Source organism: Sander lucioperca, chromosome 17, assembly GCF_008315115.2.
Source record: "Sander lucioperca isolate FBNREF2018 chromosome 17, SLUC_FBN_1.2, whole genome shotgun sequence".
Classification (NCBI taxonomy): domain Eukaryota; kingdom Metazoa; phylum Chordata; class Actinopteri; order Perciformes; family Percidae; genus Sander; species Sander lucioperca.
Genome location: NC_050189.1, coordinates 9,697,992 through 9,723,285, shown reverse-complemented (window position 1 = coordinate 9,723,285; position 25,294 = coordinate 9,697,992). Strand labels below are relative to the sequence as shown.

The following is a 25,294-nucleotide window of genomic DNA, read 5'->3' as shown; positions in this document are numbered from 1 at the left end:
ACAAGAAAGAATATTTCTGAGCTAGAGTTGTTCTGCCAGGAAGAATGGGGGGGGGGGGTTCAAAAAAGCAAGAATTGAAAGACTCTTATCTGGCTACAGGAAGCGATTGCTGTTGTAGCTGCCCGAGTAGGAGTTACAAAGTACTAATTAACTTTTTGAATTGACTGTGTACTTATGTTGGCAGCTTGAATTTCCACATGAGAGAATGAATCATTATTTTTAATTAAATTCAAAATTAAAATTTTGCAGAATATAAAGCTGTAATTTTTTGTATGATGTACAATTTGTAGGTTTCGAAAGGTGTGTACACTGTAAAAAAGGTTTTTCATTTTTTGTCCGCAATATGTTATTTCATGTTGTGTCAACCAAATAAATATTTTTTTGTCCAAGGGACTTGAAACATTGCGTTGTTCTCACTATAAGAATTGCAAGTTGCCAGTTCATATTAGTTATTATAAAAACTTGGTAATTAGTTGAAAAGACTTAGCATAGTTGTTAGGAAAACTTGATATTAGTTGTTTTAAAAAAAACTTGGGACTTAGTAGTACAAATTATTTTTGTACCCTCAACTATTATTGTTATGTTGGCAGAACAACCTCGTTTTTTTAAGTTGATACAACTAAGCAACTCTACAACCCCTTGTGCCTTGTCTAAACCCTCCCCCCTCTCCCCTCGTCGCCCCTATCCCCTGATACTGGGTTTGGTACTCAAGCAGTGAAATGATCCGCTGTTTCCAGACCTCTCTTTCGTTTACATCATCCCCCCTCATCACTCTCTTCTTCCTCCCCGTCCAATACTTTTCCAACTCTTTCACCCCTTCTCCACCCAAATCTAATACCGTCTATACCCTTCATTCCTCCTCCTCTCTTTCCTAAGTAACCTCTGTGTTGCCTTCGTTTAAAGTTGACAAAAAACCAAGTGTAAAAATGGCAAATTGCTGTTTTTACAGGGAGTTATTTTATGTCTCAGTTTTGATATGTCTTGTGCACTGACTCCTAAAATGAACTTTACACTTTGCGACGGGAAGTGCTCTCTAAAAATCATACACTGAGTTGTTGGCTGTAGTACTTATGTCAGGATGGAGAAATGTGCCTTTTAGTGAAGACAGCAATCAACTTAACATTTTACAAAGGTATGGTTATCTACCTGGTATTTCATTTTTACAGTTGCATGATTTATGCCTGTCAACTGAGCCGGTAGCACACACTGAATTTATCATACAGACAGAAGTAGTAGTCCAGGTGCAGTGATGTGATCGTTTGCTGCTTTTCTGGTGAAATGACTCGCATTCAGGAAACAGGACAGTGCACATCAAGATGCCGTTTGTTTGCTGGCTTACATAGAACAACAACTTGTTTGGGTGTTTTGACGTGTCATATAGCAGAGATGGGGACTCGAGTCTGAGACTCGGACTCGAGTCGCATACAGCTGACTTCAGACTTGACTCGGACTCGACCCAAAAGACTTCAGACTTGACTTGCGACGCGACCCAAAAGACTTCAGACTTGACTCGGACTCGAGCTTCGAGACTCGTCAACAACCTTCATGCAATTATTGTTTTTTAAATCTAAATTTATTCATGTATTTCTATTTTCTTTTATTGGCGCACATACGTTGGGGAAACGTATGACGAGCTGCATGTCCCCTGCCCTTTGCCATAATGTGCAACGTAACGCATACGTTATGCCTTATGTGTGCGCACTCGAATATAAAAAAAATGGCGATGGCGACACCAAGTCCTCCCGGAGTTGTGCCTTTTGTCATTAGTTTTGCTTTCGATAACTTGGCAGGTGTGTGACACCAAGATAAATGATGCCGGATCAACAATGTCAAACTTCATCAGGCAGGTCAGTCACTTGCTAATGTGAAAGAGACGTTACATTTAGCATACATCGTAACAGGTAACAAGCTAACCATCGCAAAGTGTTGTGCTAATGCTGGGAACAGGCAGATTGTATCTTTATAGTTAGTAGTTGCTGAGGCTCAGACATCCATGGCACACAGGAGTCGGGACGCACGGATCCATCTCCCCAAGAACAAACGCTGTGTCGGGTGGGCAAACTCAGATGATGCGTAATTGATCCCGTGGATGATTTGTATGCTATTAAGTGAACAAGGTGTACCTGGTCCACCAAACACTGGGCCGTCTTGACTGTCTTAATTCTGCACATATTTCTGTTACTGTAGTCCTATTTACTATTTCATTATTTCATCCATGCGTGGTGCAGCAGATCCGTGTGCACTGTCACCTGCCGTGTAGACGCTGGCCTCACTAACCTCTCCTCCTCTGAGTCGGATCTCCCTTGCGCTGGACTCAGTTTCACTGAGCGTACTAACACTTAGAAAATAAATAAATGGCATTACATCAGTGAGTTCAAACTGCTTATTGTGCGTAATTTGGACTGACACTGAGATGCATGTTGTTCTGTAACTGGTGTGGCGCTGCCACTATTCTCTTAATTTCCACTTCTACATCAGACATTTTTTTGAGTGAAAGAGACGTTACATTTAGCATATATCGTCACAGGTAACGTGCTAACCATCGCAAAGTGTTGTGCTAATGCTGGGATTGCCTGTGAACAAGCAAATTGTATCTTTATAGTTGTATCCACATGATGTGACAGATTTAGGTTAATATTTCACCAGGCTTGACTTGAACTTGCCCCTCAAAGACTTGAGACTAGACTTGGACTTCCAAAAAATGACTTGTGAACATCTCTGTCATATAGTGATACCAATCCCGAAGTGAAATAGATTAATGCATCTTTGTTGAGGGAAAAGATCTCTACGATGTAGGAGGTGAAAATGAAGGATCACAAAATAATCAAACCTAATAATCGAACCACAACCTCTTGTACTCTCTCACTCTCTGTGCTCATCGACCTGATTTCTTTCCCTTACAGCTATAGTGCGCAACTATTTTATATTAATGAATGTCCGTTACATTCTAGCCACTGCCAAATGAATTGATACAAAGCGAATTAAGCCTGTCAGCTCCACAAAACTCTCTCTGTAGTCAGTATGGCCATGTTTACAAAGTGATGTAGTCCGGGGACATTCGCGGACAGCCGCTCGAGGAGGGTACCCCAAAGATTCTTTAAGTTAAATTTAAGACTTTTTAATACCACCTTGGATGAAATGCTATAAAACTAAAAATACAAAATAAATAGGACAATAAAAAATAAAACGTATGCATTATGAGGTGTTACAATAAGTTCCACCTTGGCTAGATAAGATGATATATAATATGTAAAATAACATGCCAATGTAAATGCCAATTGCTTCAGTGACTGTTTCATCCTGTTTTGCTTTTGCATCTAAAGGCTGCTTGAAAGCAGCAGGGATAAAGAGTTGGGCTTCAGACACTTGCCCATTCTAACGGACGAGCTAACGTTAGCTTATTACTAGCACGGTGCAAAGCATTTATTTATGACGTTACGGTATTTATTTAATCCTCCAAAAGGACAAGAAATAATTTAAGACCTTTGTAAACAAAATGTAATACTTTGGGAATGAAATGTAAGACTTTTAAGGCCTTATTTTTAGAATGTTAAATTTAAGACTTTTTAAAGACCCCCGTGTACCCTGTCGAGTGATGCGTTTTACGTCACTGCTTAGAAAGGAAACAGCGGCGTTCAGCTTTGGAGGCAAAGAGGACTGCTGCAACAGCTGAAAACCTGAAGAAGTGCCAAAGTCATTGATTGTACTGCTGAGAAATGACCTGCCTGTCCAGCAGAAGGACTAAAATCCAAAACCATTGTTATAGTTAGTTGTGGCTTTTACTAGTTGGAGAGCGCTGAAAAAAGAAAAGGGACTGAGGTCAGACACGGATGTTGCCTTACTGCTCTTGTTGGTCATGTAACGTATTAGGAGTAGGAATTATTGCTATTTCATTAACTGTCGGATGCACCGACAGTGTTGTTGTCATTACTTACAATTTCTCATGGGAGCAACATAAACTACGCACTATAGCTTTGTGATATTGAATCGTTGACAGGATAATCGTAATGAAAAGGAATGGTGAGACCAGTGAAGATTCACACAGCTAGTGTAAAGGTGAAGCTGAGGTTGAGGCGGTTTAGAGGTGTGAAAGCCTTGAAGAAATCTGGGATGATGCAAATGAAAGACAACGTCCGGAAACACTGGCTCACTGAAATACAACAAATCCCAATCCTCCTGCACCAAACCCAGTACCAGGGGAGAAAGTAAAGGGAGGGAGGAGGAAGGAGGAGGTGAAAAGTGAAGGCGAGAGGTAAACCAAATCATAACAAGGATGGAAACAGCAGCGTCTTTGTGACAGAAGAAAAAAATTCCACTGTCATCAAGGAGGGAGCGAGAGGAAGGAGATTGAAGGCAGGAAAGAAGAGAGGTGAGGAGGGGGTGAGTGTGTGGAAGGAGAGGGGTGAAGTGAGAGAGAGTTTACTGAAGGTAGAGACAGGAGATTGAAAAGGACACTACAATGAAGGTCAAAGGAAGAAATGAGGTGAACTTGAGCAGGAAACAGAAAATTGGGTTTCAGGAGATGATGTGGCCTCTGGCAGCCCTATTGGAGGTCCAGAGCTCTTGTTCATCAACTCAATTCAGAAAACACAGTATAACACAGTTTTGTTTTTAATCTGAGTATATATAAAGATACATTTATTCTTAAAGTTATATGTTTGGATCATTTTTGACAGCAGTTGCAGCAACAGCATTAGCTGTGACAAACAGCTCATAGAGGCTATTAAGGTGCTTTCAAACGCCACTTCTTCTCGAACCGATAACTCAGTCAAATCTAAACACAAATATATGATACACACATTTTTAGATTCAGTGTGACTTACACTTTCGTAGGATTTATTATCTGCGATGTCCATCGCAAATATATGCCAATAAATCCACTTAGATTTCCTAGAAAAAAGGCACTTCTTATATCTTCAGAACATGCTAATAGGTAATTCGTCATACTTACATACATATAGTATATAATATATAGTATAGTATATACATGCACTGCAATGTAGATTTTTTTTGGTCCAGAGGAGAAAGTGGATTATTTTATTTCAGCAAAAAGACAGAAAACTTCTGTAGTAATGAGCTGAATTTACTTTGACCAAAATCAAAAGTACAATGAAGTAACTGCATATAGTTTACTTACTCAAAAAGTAGATTTAATGGATTTAAAGTTACTCTTAACATTTCAAGTTGATAAGGGTTAATGGTTTGGAAATAAGTCTACCTTATCTGACTAACAATATGAAAACAATATCATCTGTGCTGGATGAATCATAAGTTGTTTTTTTTTCAGGGATCTCTCATTTGGCTCATTGGTTATGATAGATTTAGCCATTACCAGAGCTCATTTTCTAGCGGACCTTCATGGTGACGCCAGTCGGGAGGACTCAGTTGATGATGCAACTGCAAAGCCTCTGCAGGGGCCGTAGGAGATGGAAAACATTAACAGAAAGGTGACGAGAAGGAGGCGACAGCAGACCCGAGGCTCAGAGGAAAGGTGAGGATTTTAAGAAGAGAGAGTTTACCTCGGGTCAAAGTGAGGCTGGAAAGTGTGTCTCAGCTGACAGTAGGGGACCCAGAGACTGTCGCAGGGCAGAGGGAACGGAGGAGGGAGAAGAGACGTAGGTGGCAGCACGGGGTGAGAGGAAGGTAAAGGAGGTTGGTAAGGTTGGAAACAGTGGCTCACTTCCCCGTGACAGTAGCAGATCTGACTAAACAGGTTGTCAAAAGAAAGAAAGGAACATGAGACTGGAAGAGAGCAAAGGAGGTAGGGAGTACTTTTAAAGGGAGGCGTTGGCACAGAGTAGGTGGGAGGAGAGGTAAAGCGACGGTGGAACCAGCGGCTCATTGGTCATTTTGCATGTTTCCATCCAACTGTCAAGTGAATTTCGAGCAAAGTTTTGAAATGTCGCGACTTAGATGTGTTTCCATCGGCAGGGGTGAAACCATTTACTGTAATAGGCTTCCTGAATGAAAAAAGTACACCCACTTTAAAAAATGGAAAGAGCCTTTCAAGGGTCAATGACTATTGGGAAAGCTGTTACTGTTCTCTATTGTGCCATTTAGTTTTTAGCTGAAGAAAAAGACAAACATAAGCATGTATGGTATGACCTTTCTGGAACATTCCTGCTATTTAGAAGTATTATACTTTTGCATGAGATTGATCGATATCTTGGCTATTTATCTTCCATACACCAATATGTAAAAATGTATGCATCACCAAAACATGACTTTCAAGCTCTTTGTAACACATGTATGTAAGGATATATGCAGAAGACCTAATGTAACTGCTGCAAACGTGCTATGGAGGAAGAGAAAGAACATACAGTATAATAAATAGAAAGGACAGAGTTAAAGCTGCTTTACTGATGTGAAATGGCTTTCAAGGGAGAGGTTAGAGGTCTCATTTAAAGGCAATAAATAAAAGGCCAAATTCTGACATGATTAGTCATTTGTTTGGGCATCAGACAAGAAGACTGACGTGTGCTTTGAGTCCCGGTGGAAGAAAAGGTCGGCGTTTAGGGCCGAGAGAATCGGGATAAGGGTTGAACAGAGCGTGGGCGATGGCGGACGGGCTCCGGGGACGGCGGCTGAACCGTGGCAGACTCTGAAAGAAACGAGACCAAAGACAGACGTTGACGTGATCCCCTCGTTTCAGACTTGCCTACATCGGAGAACAGCCTTTTCCCCCTGAATCCGTCCCACTGCGGCGTTCCCGAAGAGAATTCAAGACGAATGAGTCATTGGAGTCGTTCGGAAAATGGCCCGGAATGTCGCGGCGCCGGGGCTGCGAGGACGGGGCATGAGAAGAGAGGGGGAGGAGGGGAAGGATGGAGCGACGGGACTGACGGAGGGAACTGGCAGGAGGGCAAAAATGTGATTTAAATGGTGAAGTTTGGAGCAAAACATTTTACGAAAAATGGAACAAAGGGCTACACTGTCTCAATCTTCTTCATGTTTTCTTTATCCTCACTGTCTTTGTCTTCTGTCAATGTTTGTTTCCCTTTTCTTGGACATTTTCTGACCAAGCATGCAAACATGCATTTACAGACACACAGTTATTCAGACAGATGTTTACAGGTCAGTGCATAGCTTCAGTGAAGTGGACATAGACAGACACACCAAAACATATTAGAGCAACGTGAATTTTGCCGTTTCTCATTATTCTTACCCCAAACAAATAATAAGAAAATTATTAAATCCCCAAAATAATCACAGCATGCTTTGTCAAAAAAAGAGCGGTAGAAGTACTTATCAATCACGTAACAATACAGACTGGTTTCGCACACATGCGAGCGGTAGAAGTCAGATTAAGGTAAATCCAAAATAATAAGTAAATGCCAGTGTTGTAGTCAAGTCATTACCAAGACCAGATTGTATCGAGACCGAGACAAGACCAAGACCAGACCAAACAACTGAAATATACAGTATATACACAACTAGCTAATATGTATAGCTTATATTCGCTAAATACCTTTGGGTGAGGGGTGAAGAGATTTCTAGAGAGTTGTGGTACAGAGGCAAATTGATAACTTTAGTTAGCTAGCTTCGCTAGCGTCACTTACCTTTCTTTATGCTTCATACTAACCGCAGATAAAATCTTTAGGTGGTCCTAGCTGTGTCAGTTAGTGGAGAAATTGTGGTTAATTCCGAGACGAGACCGAGACCTTCGAATAGTGGTCTTGAGATCAACACTGGACTCGAGTACTACAACACTGGTAAATACATACAAATAATAACCAGAATGACTCAACATGAAGAGATGTTTTTGTGCCATAAACTACACAAATGAGTGGGAGATGTTTTAATATCCCAAGATGGAAACCTCGCTGTACCTCGGAGGGCATCATTGGCTGTAAGCATCAAGAGATGTTTAACAGAGCTTTTATTTCAGTCCCTCCTTTCAGTTTTACCTCCAGCTTGTCGAAGCCTCTCTCCAGGTACGTCCCGTACTTGTTTTTCTCTCCGATCGAGGCGTAGAACTTACTCCACCAGTCCATGAACTCCTCTTCCTGTTGGTCACATATTGGAAAGGTCAGAGGTTGTCAGGTAAACAATGTCAAGTAGGTGCTGAATCTAAATGGAGATCAGCAAAAGCATTGAAAGATTTAGATGGAAATAACTCGTAACGTAATGTTTTTATAAGCTACTTTAAATCCCAAAAATTCAGGGCATCACCTGTGACATAAAACCAGGGTTGAGGAGTACAGTACATGGAACGGCGTTACAGAATTTAATTACAATATATACAATCTAAAGCTAACTGTAATCCGTTACAGTTACTGGGAAAAAATGTGTAATTAAATTACAGTTACCTATAAAAATGTTCATGGGTAGTGGCGCCGGCAGTATTCTAATTCATAGTACGCACAAAAACCGCCCGCCCGCTGAAGCGGTTTACTCTGCCAGAAATCAGCTGTTCTTATAATATTTAATGTGTATGAGAGTGTGCTCCTAGTGTACTTTTATATCATAATGACCAGATCATGAAAATATTTTACTGAAGCATTTTGTAAGACAGCGAGAGAGATATAGAGATAGAGAGCGAGAGAGCGGTGGATGCGCTCAGAGCAGACAGCTGTCGGCGAGCCTGTATGGAGATATGAATAAGATGATTTCTCTGTGTGCCATGTAAACATCATATCCCGAATATGATAAAAAAAACGGGATAAGCCTCATAAACGCAACATTCATGTCCATGTCAAGAAACGATTTGAACACCATGTTATAGCTCCGTCCGTGGGTTCAGCGATACTCAGCGTCCAGCAACCAGTTTATCTACGGACCGAGTAATATGAATGAATGAACATTCTGATTAATAGTGGATGGGTTGTTGGTGAAATAAGGTATAATTATTGTTATGTTGAATAATATTAATGCTGTTGCTTTGCATGTTTTTCATGTGCACAATGTCTTCTTCTGCCATTTCCGGCCACAACCGTTTAGTAAAGTTAGATGCTATTCTGAGGTTTCGATTGGTTATCCGGTTTGAATTTGCAGCGCCACCCATCTGAGTTAAATTGCCTCTCAAGCTGTTGTTCCAAATTTTGAAAAGTAATTGAAAAGTAAGTTAATGTAACAAGTTACATTACTTTGATAAAGTAACTGAAATAGTTACACTACTATTACATTTTAAATAGGGTAACTTATATAGGTAACCTGTTACATTTCCTAAGTAACCTTCCCAACACTGTATAAATCTAATGTAGTGTGTCTTTTTAGCTTGTTCTTCTTGAAGTGTTTGCATTGGATTAAACTCCACATCTTCTTTACTTTCATACAAAAAAAAAATAACGTCAAAGTTCATGTCCTCTCCAACCAAAACGTCCGTGGTGACTGTAATGAACCCAATGATTTTGCCTAACACCTCAACTCCCGTAATGGCCTTTGACCTTTCAAACACATGAAAAGCCCTGCAGCGAGTGCTGTTTGCCTTTTGTAGAGCAGTGGACTTCTCAGTGCGCGTTTCATGATTTTTTCCAATGATCACATGGCAACGCCGAGTTAGCCAAGTCACGTCAACACAAGTAAAAATTGCCTCTGGTGGCTCTGTCGCATTAAGGTCATGGTATATGGGCGTTCTGAGGCAATGGAAACGGGCAACATCAGAAAGGGAGCTGGCACAAAGCAGACAAAACCAGCATGGACATCAGAAGAAACATTTTCAGTTTATGTATGAATGAAAAGAATTCCTTCCATCTCTAAAGAAATATTCTGCGCACACAGACTTATTGTCTGTTCCACTTGTTATATCTTTAATAAACTGGGCCAGATGGGTTACAAACCTCAGTCTCAACAGACAATCATGTCTCGACTGAATTTATTATCGACTGTGTTCAAATTAAGCTATTTTGTCTGCATGTTGTCCGATTTTTGCACTTATATTGTCCCTGGGTACGTGGTGTTTGCGGTCAACATCACTGACAGAAAGCACTGACTTCAACTTGTCTGGGGACTGTGGCTTTGATGTTTGCTTTCCTTATTTCCTTAGGATTGGGAATATAAATCACAATAAGTCTCAAGTCTCAGATATGATGTCCAGAGACAAGACCAAAGTCCAAAATCCAACGATTCACATAATCTTATTCATTAGGCTGCATCTAAGTGAAGTCACAAGTCATTTTTGATTTTCTCAAGTCTAAAGCTTTCAGACCCATCCACAACTTTGCAGTTAGGCTTACAGAGAGCCAAAGTTACAGAAGAAAAAATCTCATTTCAAATCTCATTCACATTTGGAATAACGCTTCTAACTAAAAACAGAGCAGTATAGAGTGTGGCCTGGCCTCGCTTCTTCTGTTTAGATAAGGGTGGTAGTTTTTTTTTTTTTTTTTAAAGTAGTAGTGAATATTATGTATATGAACAAAACCAAGTTACAGTGTACCTGCACTGCCACGCTGGCAAATGTTCACAGAAGCTGTAGTTTGTAGTTTTCTGTGCTCACACAGTAACCGTAGTCTAACTAAAATCCAAGTTTTTAATTGCTAAAAGCAACTACTGCAGTGGATGCAGATTTATGTTAGGTTGTCACAATACTAGAATTTTAAACCTCGATAGGAAAAAAAAAATAAAGACAGAAGATAAAAGATTTTTTTTAAAACCGATACTCGATACCTCTTGATGCCATGGAAAAAAGGGGACAAAACGTGTTTTTTCTGGTATAGAAAAAGTCACTGAACCCATAGTCCTACTAATACATTCATAATAATTAACAGTATTACTATTCTTAAATGTTTTACCTACATATTCTTTATGTTGTTATTATTCCTTTTTTTCTCTGATGCTTCACACAGGTTGAGGACTAGTTGATTTTCTTCCCCCAAGTTTCTGTGCAGGCTTGGGTTGAAAATCAGTTTTTTTTATAGCTTCGGTACTCTGGATATTAGCGAATGAATAATTAATGGAGATCATATCGTTTTAAACGTGGTATCGAAAAAATGAATGATACTTTTGTGTTAGAATTCGGACAGTAAACCTCGGGAACAGGCTTCATTTTTTCAGAAAGACTGATGAACGAAATGCTGAATGGTTGCATGGTGTTACGGAAGCTATAGGAATAGAGGCTGAACAGGAAGTGACATCATAGTTATAAATGTAGTCTATGCTGAAGTACTTTGTTGTAGAAGAGATATGACATCGCCCTCATCATGTAGCCTCAACACAATGTTTGAGAACGTATAATAATTGCAAAAAATGTTGCAAATAAAAAGGCTCTTTGCACTGCTGCGTCATGTGACTTGATAATTAAACAAATTTGCTCACAAACTTACCCACTGCAACATCTAGTGGCAGCGTTAACAGTAAAAGACAGGTCAGACACACATTACATTTCATCACACACTGCACACTCAATCAATACAGACGCACAAACGCTGATAACCACACACTAAAATAACCATATAACACATTTTAAGTAGGCTTTTAAACACATTTCATAATACTTATTCTCATTACACATTAAGGGGTTTCATTCCAAAAATGAAATATACACAATTTAAGAAAAAAATAAAATAAAGAAATAAATCCCTCTATTACAAAATGACTGCTGGCATGAAAGTAAAAGCTGTTAAAGTCTTACTATTACAGCTATGAGTCATCCTCAGCGCTCACAATGTCGTTCTGTTTTGGAGAATAAAATATCTTTGTTGACTGATGGCTTTTTGTGGTTTGGATACGAGTTATTTTGATTTATACGATATGATTTTTTGGGGGAATATGTAACATCTTTGAATGAAAACCCTGTTATGTGTTTTTATCAAGACCTTTTATTTTCTCAAGTATGAAGCTGCCTCATCCATCAAATCTACCAAAAGTCTGTTCACATTGGCAACGTCGAGTGGCCTATTTAAACATTCATTTTTGAGTATTTTCTCACAGAAATAAAAACTGTCCGTTGGAGTGTGTGTGTGTGTGTGTGTGTGTGTGTGTGTGTTTCAATGGCAGCTGTTGGCCCTGACGCAACAAAGAAACAACGACTACAAAGATGAGGAATACCAAAGGGACAAATCAAAATACCAGCCATTACCCCTTCACACAAACACACACACGCACACACACACACACACACACACACACACACACACACACAATTCAGCTCAACCCGTCCCCGCCCTGCAACCTTTAACCCTCCGAGGAACACTCAAGCTTAAAACACACTCATGACGCATGCACCACTTTTTCCTTTGTGTGTGTTTTAGTGTGTGTAGGCATACATGTAGAACAAAAGTGCTCTTATGGCACTGGGTTTGTGTGGAATCCCCTTTCTACTTCTTCCCACACACACGCACCCCAAATGGGGGAAAACTATGGAGTTCCTCATTTTTCCAAAGTGGCAGCATGGCATGGAAAAGGGCAGCACGTGGAGTTTAACTAGGACATCACACACACACACACACACACACAGTGTCTGAGGCGTGAAGTGTCTGGTGTGTATTAATGTGCCCTCTGTGTGCAGCCGGTGCCAAGCATTGATGACAGGGGCGCCAGAAATGGTGTGTGTGTGTGTGTGTGTGTGTGTGTGTGTGTGTGTGTGTGTGTGTGTGTGTGTGTGTGTGTGTGTGTGTGTGTGTGTGTGCCCACCAGTGTGTGTCAAGGTGTGTTCACTCAAGTCCGCGACTCCTGATTCAGACAGATTAAGGCTGCCGGGGGAGCGCTCTAGACTGCGACGGCTATTTAGTGTACACTCAGGAGATCGAACACACACACGCACATGCATGCAGTGGTGTGTTCAGGGTGTCAGTGTGGTTTGCAGTCTATCATTATGCCCTGCAGGGAAAGCCAGGCTAACCAAACCAAGACTGGCACTGCCAAGAACTCAGCGAGCAGAGAGACTGGATTTACATAAGAGCTCTGAGCTGCATAATAAATGCTTTTTCTGTGAGGGGAATCCCTTCCACAGCAGTGGAAAAAGTCAGAGGTCAAAGCAGCAACCCTGAAATGAGAAGAGGCTCAACAGGAAAAATCCAGACTCATAGAAACCAAAAGAGCTAATAAAAGTAATAGTAAAAATACTAGTGATAATCTGTGACAGTTTCCAGGATGCCTAAATTAACAGTATGACCTGTGTTGCAATACCGCGAGTGGTCACAAGAACAAACTGGCTGCAAAGATTTAAAGGGGTGATAGATGGTTATATAGGGTATTTCACACTGTTCCTTAAGGTCTCCTAATAGGGTATGTAACATTGGTTGGGCTGAAAATTGTTAGAAAAATGTTCTATGCTCCCTAATGCAACCCTGTGAAATGGCCCTGGAATGAATGAGCGGTTTTCTCCCTTATATGGTATGCTCATGAATAGTTAGATGAGCTGCGTGCTGATTGGTTGGTTTACAACAAGGAAATGCTGGGAGAGGAGAGAGAGGAGGGGCTGCTCCTCTGCAGCTCAGACACAGAGAGAGGTGATTTGGCGGCTACAGGAGAGAAATACCAAGCGTGCCCGACAATACTGGCGTCTTTTCTACAAAAAGTCACCAGATTTGTTGCTAGTCGCTTTTGTGAAAAAAAGTCGCTAAAGGGGTCTGAAACAAAGTCGCCAAGTTGGCAACACTGTCACATTGCGCAGGCAGGTAGAAAGGGGAGAAGGGCAGGGTGCAGGGCCGGTGTAGGTAGGAGACAGCAGCCGCCGGAGCAGGAATGGCTGGAGCAGCCGAGGCCCGAGAAAATATCCCCGGCTGGCTTCAAACTTCATTTCTGCTCCAACACATAAACTCATCAACTAATGTTACTGTACAAAGCACCAGAGACACAGTTTAGTTACAGTTTAGTCATCCTCCAGTGTGTTGCGCACACACGCACGCACACACGCATTCAGCATTCAGCATTCCCTGTACAGTCTGGAAAACTGCATTTACGAACATGGTTCATTTTCATTATCCTTGAAAAACTTCCAAACTTTCTTCTTTGTAATTCCCCTGGAAGGGCAAAGCTCGCAGCTAAACTATTATATATTATATATTACTATTATATATATAAACTACAGTTTCAAATTGTGAGATTTGCATAGGAAAGGGATGTCAGTGGGACTTTGAGGTTCTCTGTATGCCTATTTCACCCACCGAACTGTTGTTATTCAACTATGACAAAGTAAACTTGGTTTTGCATTGTATCACCCCTTTAAGGCTAATACATATAGAGTATCCAATCTGTACATTAAGTATTACTTTTGTGAAACAAGGACCTTAAGCACTCATTCTTTGAAAAGTACACAACAGGTGTCAAAGGATGAAAATCTCATTCTGAAGGAAAGCATTTAATTCTCATGTTATTAGACCGTTCTGTGAGACAGCAAAGGCAAGATGATCTGCAGCTTAAGTCAAAAGCATCCCTTAAACCTAACAGACATCGCAGTCTATTGATCCAAAGTGCTGCAGATCAAATAAATTAATAGCTATTGAATTAAAATAGTTTCTACTGGATGATACCTGACAGGTCATATGGTGAAAATAAATTACAAATATACTTTACTTGGGCAAAAGAGTAAAGGTAATCCAGCTCACAGTCGGAAGTTAAACAAACAACTTGTCATGGTGGACAATAAGATATATTATTTTCTAACTCTCCCTACCTCCCTTTTGACAAACTTTGCACCCTGATTTTCAACATTTAATGTTCCTGGACCCATTGATGGAGACCGGTGCAAGGTGCATTTGGAGCACACTGTCAGTACTCATATTTTCGATAAGAAGATTAACGTTATGTAGTTTGTCATGTAAGTTAGTTAACGTTTAGGGCAATGAGGGGAAGCCAAACGCCATTCATCCCACACTGCAAAGACACAAACACCGGTGGAAAATCGGCATTTCTAAGTAATGACAACACTGTCGTGGGATACATATGAAGCAAGCCTTCGGTGGTCATGCACCACCCCCAACCCTCCTCCACGCAGTTGCTAACACGGCGGATTAAAAAAACATGGACTCTTCAGAAGAGGTAATTATCTTGTAATTTCTATGTCCTCTTTGTCTCCAAAGCTAAACGTTGCTGTAAACATAGCCGTACTAAGAAACACAGAGAGAGTTTTGTGATTAGCCTTGTATTAGTCTCGCATTTCCAGACCTTCCTCCACAGCGCTGCGTAGGAGGGTCTGGGTAGTCCACACAGCATTCCAGAAAAACGCGCTCCGGTTTATCGGTATGTCTTCAAACCAATCACAGTTATCATAGGCGCCGCTAAGCGCCACACGGAGCCCCGGTGCCGCTGCAAAATAGCCTCGGGAAGGAACTTGTTTTGGTGGTTCAAAAGTTGTTTTGGTCGTGCAACAGAAAACTCAGATTGGACAGATAGTCTAGCTAGCTGTCTTGATTTGACTGCCTGAACGCTCAACAACACTCAACTAAATGCTGCACAAGGGATTATAGCACAGCTGGCCAATTATGGGCCACGGAGGCCCAACAGTCTTCAGGTTTTAATCATCAAACGAAGACTCTGAATGCTTCACACTCCTTCCAGTAGAGGTGAGGAACTCACCTGCTGAGGTGATCAGTTGGAATAAAAACGTGCAGACTGTTGGCCCTCTGTGGTACATGACTGGACATACCTACATTATTAGATACTGACTGCTGCAAAAGATATAAAGGTGTGTCCTCTGGATTGGGACTTTGGAGGATCCAGCAGACAGCGTTTTGCTTCATGATGGAGGTTGGGTGCTTATAGGAGATTTTCCTAACCCACTGGGCCATTCTGCCCAAAACCTGCACTGAATTTCATTGACCCAATTCTCCAAAATAAACTGGACAATGCAAAGAGTGTGGAAAGAATGGGATAAATGTCTTAGCAGAACTGTTTGTGTGTGTTTGTCATTGCCTGCGCTGTAGTTTCAAGGCAGAGCACCAAACCTCAAGTAAAAATCTGTGGCATTTTCACATAAATAAATGTCTTCTTTGCTATCACTGATTGACATTACACAGTAGTGACTCCATCTTTATCCGGTTCCTCAAAACTTTTCCATTTGCTGTCCTAGACTCATGCTGCCCGGCATCTCTTTTCTTTGAAAATTCTTCTGGCGTGCAGGAAATGATGCATACCAGATTTCTGGCTACTTTGGAATAAGCTAAAGAAGTAGCATTAGCCATAATAGCCACCATTGAATCATGGAAGGTTTACCACTTTAAGACCCACTAAGGAGCAGTTTACTTAAAAAAGAAAAAGAAAAAAGTCCTTAATTTGACCAAGAGGATATCCACCAATGACGCTTTCTGCGGATAGTTGATGATTTCTTTCTTGTGATATGCAGTTTAAAAAAAAACACCTGTAGGTTAAAACTGGGCTAAACTTGGGTGAAAAGGGACAATGTTTAGGTGTTTTTATGTGTTTTAGGTTTCCAAAGCATTAAGACTATATTTCAATTGTGATGCAGGTTCTTAATGTTTCACATATGAAATATTGTAATAATGTTAAAATATAGTCTTTAAATTGCTGTTGAAACAATGCTCATAGCAATCTAGACTACGAGCCCCTCATTTTACTCTTAAAGAATTCTGCACTAGCATTGCACCGCTATGACACTCTCAGACTCAAGAACGACAAAAAAAGTTATATTAAGTTTGTAAAAAGTGTCAAAATCCAGTATTGTGCAAGTTCACACCTAACTGCTAGCTCAAAGCTCAGTTCACACATAATGAAATGAACTTCACGTTCACAATTATGAATTTTTAACTACGTTTACAGTCCCAAAGCGAGCTAGTTTACGTTCATTTCTTCCAGTTTTTTTTTTAATAAGCTGCTCCAAGACTGGTCAGATGCTTGTGTATGTTTCAGATTTAGGTAGGGGGAAACATATCGACGAGGAAACAGTCTCCGACAGAATCGGCATGTCCGTTGCCACGAATCCTCTTGTGCGAAAAAAAACCCCACAATGCCTGAGCGTTGTTCACGATGCGAGAGTGAACGGCGCTCATGTTCCCATTCATTATCTGCAAACTCATAAGTTCAGTTCACCATTCATCAAAAAACATGAGCATGTCCTATGAACGCATTCGTTTTCAAGAGTTCATGCACAACAATGCAGCAGAACCAGAGATATCGTATCACATTCTTCTTCTTTATCAAAACCTGGTGCCTACATTACCCACAGTGCAACTCAACCGCCAACAGTTCAGTTGGTAATTCAGGTTTATTACTATATTATTGTGGTGAAAGTAAAAAAAAAAATAAAAATCAGGGAACTGCAGTCAGATGACAATGCCTTTGTGGGCTCATCACTACAAGGAATAACTTTCTTATATCACAGTCATTTGTATTAAAATATCGATGATAGCATCTTTAAAAATCCTGAACTTTTCAAACAAATTTCGCCAAGATTTAAGTCTTTTAACTTGCAAATCTCCAAATGATTATCAGACAGATTGACAAAACGAATACCTAACCAGAAACGTCTGTTCTTTCGCGTGACATGTAGGGTTTGTTCATTTTGAAGTATCGGCTATGCTATAGTCTGGCTGGTGGACTTATAAAAGCAATACACCCATGCCATCCAGAAGTACACGGACACATTTGGATGACATTCTGGACAGCAAATATGTGCAGCATCCAGATTCTGGAGGTCACTATAGGGTCATGAATGTGTGTTTCATAAACCCTTAAAAAAGCCAGAAAGTCACCTGGCGTGAGGCAATTTCATTTAGTTTGTCTGGTTCTAAAGCAGCCAGGCAGGATTTATGGGACAAAAGGGAAACTAAAACGGGAGTGGGATAATAACAAAACTTGATTGTTTTTTGGCAATGAACTGGGACAGTTTTGATGACAATTAACAGGAGAGGAGGGACGCAGCACAACAACAATTATTGAAGGGGCACAAACTTATATAAAACATTTCACCGATGGAAACCCAGACACAAACGCAACTAACTACCTTAAGGAAGGAAAAACACAAGAAAAGATGGAGGCTGGTTGGATCCGTGACAAATACTATCATCAAGCCTGGATGCCGCCGATGAAACGTGACACACAGTGTTCATTTTCCATCTGAGCGACGTTAGATCTCAAATATCTCAAAGGGGGGTCGTTGCCCGCGAGATTTGGGGAGCCATGACGCTACTGACAGCCGATCTTCTTAAACTTCTCCAACTCTGAAACTGAATCCGACTGATCCGCCTTGGAAGCTGCTCTGCTCCAGTAATCTGGTAATCATCAGACAAACGCCCATGACCCGTTTTTTGGTCGCGACCCAGAGATTAAGAAGCCAGGATTTACAGCACATGACGGAGAGCGAGCTTTCTTCTTCTGGTGCCATGAGATATTAGTCCGTCCTTTTTTTTCCCCCTAATTTCAGTCAAGCTTTCTCCGATTCTTTTTTCTTCCCTCTGCTTCTCTTTAAGTCACTTTCTCCCTCCTTAACCCTCTCCCATTTATCCATCCCGGCCTCGGCCTTTAGTAACTGTCTGCTTACAGAGAGTTGTGGTATAGAGGATCTGTAGCAGCTCTGTTGACTTTGGCCCCGGCCAGACAGAAAGCCAAGCCTTTAATTTGACTGGTTTCAATATCTGACCCTTAATAAAACAAATATCTTTGTTTGGAGAGAAAGAAATCACCCCCAATTACTGTCGAGCGAGGAGGGAGCGAGCACTACTGGATGTGTGTATTTGTGTGAGCAGTCTGGTCCGGGTCAAGCTAAGTCTTCAAATTGACCTGGCTTAGATAAATAAAACGGAAGAATGTTACAAGGAGCGTGGTCTCCCGTTCAAACATGAGATCAGATTTCTTCTGTAACCACACGGCTCGGTGTGTGTCGCTCTGTAAAACCCCGATTTCTTCAGTAGAAAGTATTTTCCTGAGCCGCGACCAAATGTAAAAAGTTTCTTGTTTCATCCGGGAGTGGATTTTCTACTTCTTTATCTCATTCCTTCCAGGTCGACCCTCATCTCTGCGCAGCCAGAGTTATCCATCAGTGTCTTACTTTAAATAAACCTCATCAATAAAAAAGGCTTTCTCTCTAAAATTAGATTTCTGCTACTGTCAACTGCATTGCATTTAAAGCACCCTGTGGGTTATTATAAACATGAGGAGTCATGGTTTAGTGCCTTATGCAAATCATGTAACATCTTTGCTGATATAGATTTTATATTTGGTATGTATTTTTACCACAGTTCCAGGCACTCATTGGTTTCTATTCATTTCTGTATGTATAAAACAATGTAAACATTGGATAAAGCCAGGTTCAATTAGTTCAATTAGTCACAGGTTTTTACAGAGGGAATTATGGATGTCTTATTGCTCAATAAATCAGAAAATACTGTCAACAGCCATAAAATATAAAATGTATAAATTAGGCTCTGAATGACATATGAGCAAACCCCTCCGTAAAAACCTTCAGCATATAGATAGGAATGAAACTGGAAAGTTTAGCAAGTGCTACTGAAGTGGAGATTATTGGCTCTGAGTATGAGAATTAAAAAAACTAATGTATTGAATAATTCTATACATTTTGTATTGGAAACAACTCTTTACAGACACAATATCTAATCAAGATATATTGCACATTAGTGGACTTCAGAGGTCCCGGAGTGTCAATTTAGTTACCTTTGGATTAGGTCTGCTTCGCCAGACCTTCCTCCACAGCGCTGCGGAGGAGGGTCTCGCTAGTCAACACAACATTCTGGGATGGGAGAAAAACATGCTCTGGTTTATTGGCATTTCTTTAAACCAATCAGAATCGTCTTGGGCGGCACTAAGCACCGGACGGAGCAACGGTGCTGCTGCAAAATAGCCTCCGGAAGGAACTTGTTTTGGTGGAATGTGTACGTTCAAGAGCAGTTTTAGTCGTGCAACAGAAAACTCAGATTGGACAGATAGTCTAGCTAGCTGTCTGGATTTACCCTGCAGAGATCTGAGGAGCAGATAACAATAGTCCTCATACAGTAAATCCAATACAACACAAAGAAAGCAGAAAGTAACGGACATCCGGCCTAATGAGTGACATCCGGCGGAATATCTGGCAGCACCGGAGCAATCCCGGAAGTGAAACGTCGTCGATATAGACTCTTGGATAGAGCTTTACTTCAATTTTAAACTAGCAGCTGCTGGCGGTAGCTTCATATTCATCATACAGACAGGAGAGTCGTGTGAATCTAACTCTTGGCAAGCTTGTTCGTGGGGATCAGTCTAATTACTGGTGTTAGAAACTGTAGAACTTGTAGTATGTGCTTTATTTGATGATGATGCATCAGGTAACTCAGTTTATGTTATTTATTCTTTTTTTTTATTTAAGATCAGGAAATGTCTTCAAAAGTCATATTTGTTAATATGAAACCCTTAAAATTTGAGATGATGTCTTGATCCACAGGATTATTATTATAATAACTCAAAGGCAGCGTTCGTCGAACGTCTGCTCATGACTGTTTTCCAAGATGGCGCCCGCATGTAAACATGAACGGTACTGTCTTTATAATCTATCTTTTTAATAAACTGTTTGTACACTTACAAAGTTCTCAATGCTTCAGTTTACATGTAGGGACCCTCATTATGCTACCGTTGAAGTTTGGTGCTATTTTGAGCCTTGTTAGTGGTATAAAATAGGGATTTATCATCCGCCCCGAAAGCTAGCGTTAGCAGCTAACCACCAGTTTGCAGTAGCTTGTTTAAAGCTAGAGACGCATTCGATTAGCATGAAAAAATGTCCCAGAGAACGGTCGACTCGGTACACATATGTTATTAAGCCCTAAGTTCATTTTGCGCAGGAATTGTCCTTGAATGACAATATATAATATGCTTTTAAATCATGCTCGATGAATTGTAAGCAGTATGAAGTTACAGATATAGTGAAACCCTTTAAATGTGACATGAATATATTAAATGTAAGGTTAGGTAAGTGAGTACTGAAGTATTTATGTTGCCAATGTGAACAGTTCTGTAGCAAATATCAACTTTAATCTCTTGCCAACATCAGCAGTTAAAAATGAGCTTATTGAATGAAAAATGGAAGAAGAGAAAGAAAGTACTGTATCTGTAGATTTGATGGATGGTAACAAATCATGGAAAGTATGTTTGACATTCTGGTTAAGTGATATGAATGAATGAATGAAATTTAAAGATGAGTTTGGTACCTACATGAAGGCTGGAAGTAGAGGCGGAAAGGTTAATGATAGCTGAACCGGATCCATCTGCAAGCTACGAGGCACACACATAAACACATACACACTTTCAGGTTAGCTGGTTAGGGTTAGCCACAACATTAGCATCACATTTTAGTGAAAAGACAAACAATGTGAATTATTTCATATGCTGTATCTGTAAAAAACGCTGGTTCGTAATGTTAGAAAACACACACACACACACACTGTATTCTTTAACGCTAACATCATTAGACATTACATACTAACATCACCAGACATATTAGTGACTCAAACACACAGAAACATCGTCATGTGTTTCCATCAAACAGCAACAATCAAATCAAAAACCTTGTTTTGTGAGGGAAAAACTGAGCCTTTGCCTGAATGTTCTTTCCCTGGGAGGTTCCGCTCTGCGAGGTGCAGAAAGCAGCGTTGGGTTAGCGCTGATCAGGCCCAGATTAGAAAGACAAAGTGTTTAGATGAGGTCACGGAGGAGCTGAGCACAGCACATGAAGAAGATGGAAAGGGGCGAGGCAAGGATGCTGTAAAACACCAGCATTAGGCGACAGCCTCGACATACAGTATGTGGGCACAAACAGTATGTTTTAAAAGTTGGAATACTGTTTACTGCAAATACTCACCTTCATATCAGCAGTCCGACTCTTAACCTTTCCATTCAGCACAGAAGACACGTGCCCCCTGTTTTTACTGTATGCTTACTGTCAAGTAGTCAGCCATGTAAGTACTACTCATGGAGGAGTTTTGCAAAGTCTGAGGAATTATTAAACTACATATTCATCCCCAACAGTCCTTGTTACAAACTGGGTGTGACATTTTTAACAAATAGCTAATGAAAATTGCGTTATCAGTAGGGTTGGGTACCGAAACCTGGTGCTAATACGTCACCGGTGCCTTAACAACCGGTATCTACCGGACCAAATAGTAACGTGGATTTTGGTGCCTCATTTCGGTGCAACTGAAATGCCTGCGCTGAGGAGGTGAAACAGAGGCTGGCTTCTGGAGGGCTTATTTTATTTCTTTGTTCCAACTTCCATGTGGCCTATAGCCTCCGTTAGTCATGAATAAATGATGTTAAAATATTTATAAATTACTCATTCTTGATGGAAGACAAAGAGCCGTGTGCGTGCGGCGCAGTCTCTTTTTTCTTTCTCTCCCTTTTCCGCCGAGTGGTGCGTGTGCCCGCTCGCAGCGTGAAGAGCGTGTCTGCGCTATTTTCCGACATGCACTCTAATCACTGCTGATAGACGGCCTTTTGTACAGTCGATCAATCAATCAATCAGTCATTTACTGGTGAAAGAAGTTATTGTTATAAGTTATTGTTATTACATTTTTAATAAATCATTACATTTTGACCATATGGCCTTAGCAATAAACAAACCGTTCTTAAATATATACATATTTTTTTAAATATTTATAATTATATAATTATTATATATATATATTATATAATATTCAGTTCAGGCACCGGCACCGTTTTAAAAGTATCGTTTTGGCACCGGTATCGGAAAAAACCCAAAACGATACCCAACCCTAATTATACAGAGGGGGGGGGGAACCTACTCACGGCAATAAGCATGATCATGTTCATGTTCTACTTGTTCAACAGTTGTTTTGTAAATTGCACTTAAACACACATTTACACAGGTTTTGAATTGCTATTTTTATTCTCTAATTCTTATAATTTTAGTACTGGTGATTTTCCTTTGGGGCTGGCTAAAACTGCTTTGGGGGGCGCCAAAAATTCCTCTATGCAGGTAACACCCTGATTATGGGACATGCAGGATCAAGCATTTTAGGAGCTGGACTAATACTGGAGACTAAATGGAAGGATGTTAGGTTTTAAAGTGTTTTAAAGTGTTTGTTGGACGGCTACAACTTGAAAGATGGGGGCCATGTGACTACAACATCAGTCAGGACATTTTATTACATTATTGTGATTCATTCCCTTTTTGGATCAAGTGCAAATGTTATTAAAACTTTATCTAAATTAAAACTAAATCTTTTAAATTATTGCATTATTGGGTGCTACAAGTCCATCTAGCTGAAACTAATACAATCTAATACAACAACCCTGCAATACATGCTACCTTTTTAAAAGTTATACTTTTTAGTTTTTTCATGACTTTAGGGTTATTGTAGAGGGTGTAGTTAGTTGTGCTTCTAATATTTAAAGTCTACCTTCATTGACATCAACGCAGTGGACAAAACATAACAAAATATGCTCAGTATTAGTATTAATCAAGAAAAGTTTGTACCGAGAATAATGATAAACATTTATTTTTTTGGGCCGACAAGTGTGACAAACTTTCAGCTGTCGCCGTAAATGTATCCATCGGTTGCATCACTGTTGTTGTATGCACGCAGAGTTGTTTTGATGTCAAAGCACTTTAATTGGATGTGGGCGTTAATGACAGGGTGTGTGCATTAATTTTAACACCCCACTTAAAACTCGTCACACACACACACACACACACAGATGAACATTAGCTCATACTGACCTCCCATGTCACCAAACATTTCACGCCGCCCCCCACAAACACAACAAGACAATTGAGTTTTTTGCATCAGTGCAAGAGAACGGAAAAACGATGTGTCGTGAGTATGAGGTAACAGCAGTATATTAGAGACAGTCCCATGATGTCTCTCCTTATGTAAAATATTGAGAAAGAAAAAAAAACAAAACAGACCTCATCAATATGAAATTGTGCGTGTGTGTGTGTGTGTGTGTGTGTGCGCGCGCGTGTGGCGTGTGTGTGTAGCTGTCGTGGCGCCTGTGGGTTAAGGGATAACAAAGACGGACACACAAAATAAATTAAAGACCAGAGAGGATTTAAAGATGATGGAAGGATCACAGAGGGGATGAGTGGTTGATGAACCACAACAATGAAGAGAGAGAGGAAGAAAAAAAAGAGGAGGATAACAAGCCCCCTTAATGAGCGACCACATTAAACCGACTGCCAGCTTGATAGACAGAAAAAAAAGAAGGAATGAGAAAATGAATTAAAGGGGTAAAGGGAATTAAAGAGCAGGATGGAGGAAGAGAAAGAGACAAACGCTAAAGTATGGTACAGTACAGTGCTGCTCATGAGTATTGGAACCCATGCTAAAGTTGACTTAAAATAGGAATACTTCTTTGGAGGAATCATCTTTTGGAAATAGATCTTAATGCCTTAATTGAAAAAAATAGGAAAAATCCAACCTTTGAGAACACCAATTTTCTTTGTGATGGGGTACTTTCCATAATCTCTCAATGCAAATCAAACCAGCTATTAGGCTAACTGAAATAAAACCATGCCAATCTCTAGGTATGGTGAAGGGTATGTGATGATGTGGGGCTATTTTAATTCCAAAGGCCAAGGGAACTTTATCAGGATGCATAGTATCCTGGATCCATGAAATAACTGGCCTTTAAAAATAAAGATCTGCCTGCCTCTATGAGAATTTAACATAGGGGTGTCTATACCTATGCCCCCTGTTTTTTAAGGAAGAACATTTATTTATTTACGATACATTATTCTTTCACAAAGAAAATTGGTGTTCTCAAAGGTTGGATTTTTCCTAATTTTTTTCAATTAAGGCATTAAGATCAATTTCCAGATCATGATTTTTTCATTCCTCTTTTTAGTCAACTGTAGCAGGGGTTCCAATACTCATGAGCAGCACTGTATGTTGACAGATATGGCACAAAGGAAAGGAAAGTAGCGATACCAAGAGGGATGGAGAAAAGACGGTAAAACGATTGGTAGAGGAGGGGGTCGGAGGTAGAGGAGGAAACAAAGCAGAGAAGGGATGAAAGGAGGGATGGAGGGAGACAGAAGGTGATACAAGAAGGAAACGTCATGAAGGAAGGCAGGGGAAGAAGAGAAAGAAACGGGAGCATTGTGCACGGACAAGAGTAGAAGGAAGGAAAGGAGGAAAGGAGGAAACTATAAAGGTAAGAAAGTAAGAGATAATTGTGAAGGGAGATGGCATGAGGAAGAAACTACGAAAGAAAGGAAGAAGGAAGTACTTGACTACGTCAGCAAGGTAGACGTGCAAGAAAAAAAAGAGAGGGGAGAGAGATAAGAAGGAGAGAAGCAAAGGAGTCGTGTGAAAGAATGGAAAGATGAACAAAAGGAAGACGTGAACGAGGGATGGAGAGATTTGTGCAGGAGAAAGAGAAAAAAAGAAGCCAGGGAGGAAGGAAGTGAAGAGGGGGTGACAGTGGCGGAAAGAAAGATGAAGGAAGGCAGAAA

The 25,294-nt window shown here is 40.4% G+C and overlaps 1 protein-coding gene across 12 annotated transcripts in view; it reads right to left on the bottom strand.

Annotated features, from left to right (window-relative positions):
• dysf (dysferlin, limb girdle muscular dystrophy 2B (autosomal recessive)) overlaps positions 1-25,294 on the bottom strand; it is a 123,912-nt gene that overhangs the window by 24,741 nt on the left and 73,877 nt on the right. For 5 of the 12 annotated variants that reach the window (XM_035993671.1, XM_035993675.1, XM_035993672.1 and 2 more), the window contains 3 exons: positions 21,034-21,093; positions 11,262-11,273; positions 7,908-8,006 (listed from right to left, as the gene is read on the bottom strand). In XM_035993671.1, coding sequence (XP_035849564.1) covers positions 7,908-8,006; positions 11,262-11,273; positions 21,034-21,093 — 171 coding nt within the window. The remainder of the gene's footprint in view (positions 1-7,907; positions 8,007-11,261; positions 11,274-21,033; positions 21,094-25,294) is intronic. The other 7 variants (XM_035993679.1, XM_031303974.2, XM_035993677.1 and 4 more) reach the window with 2 other exon arrangements.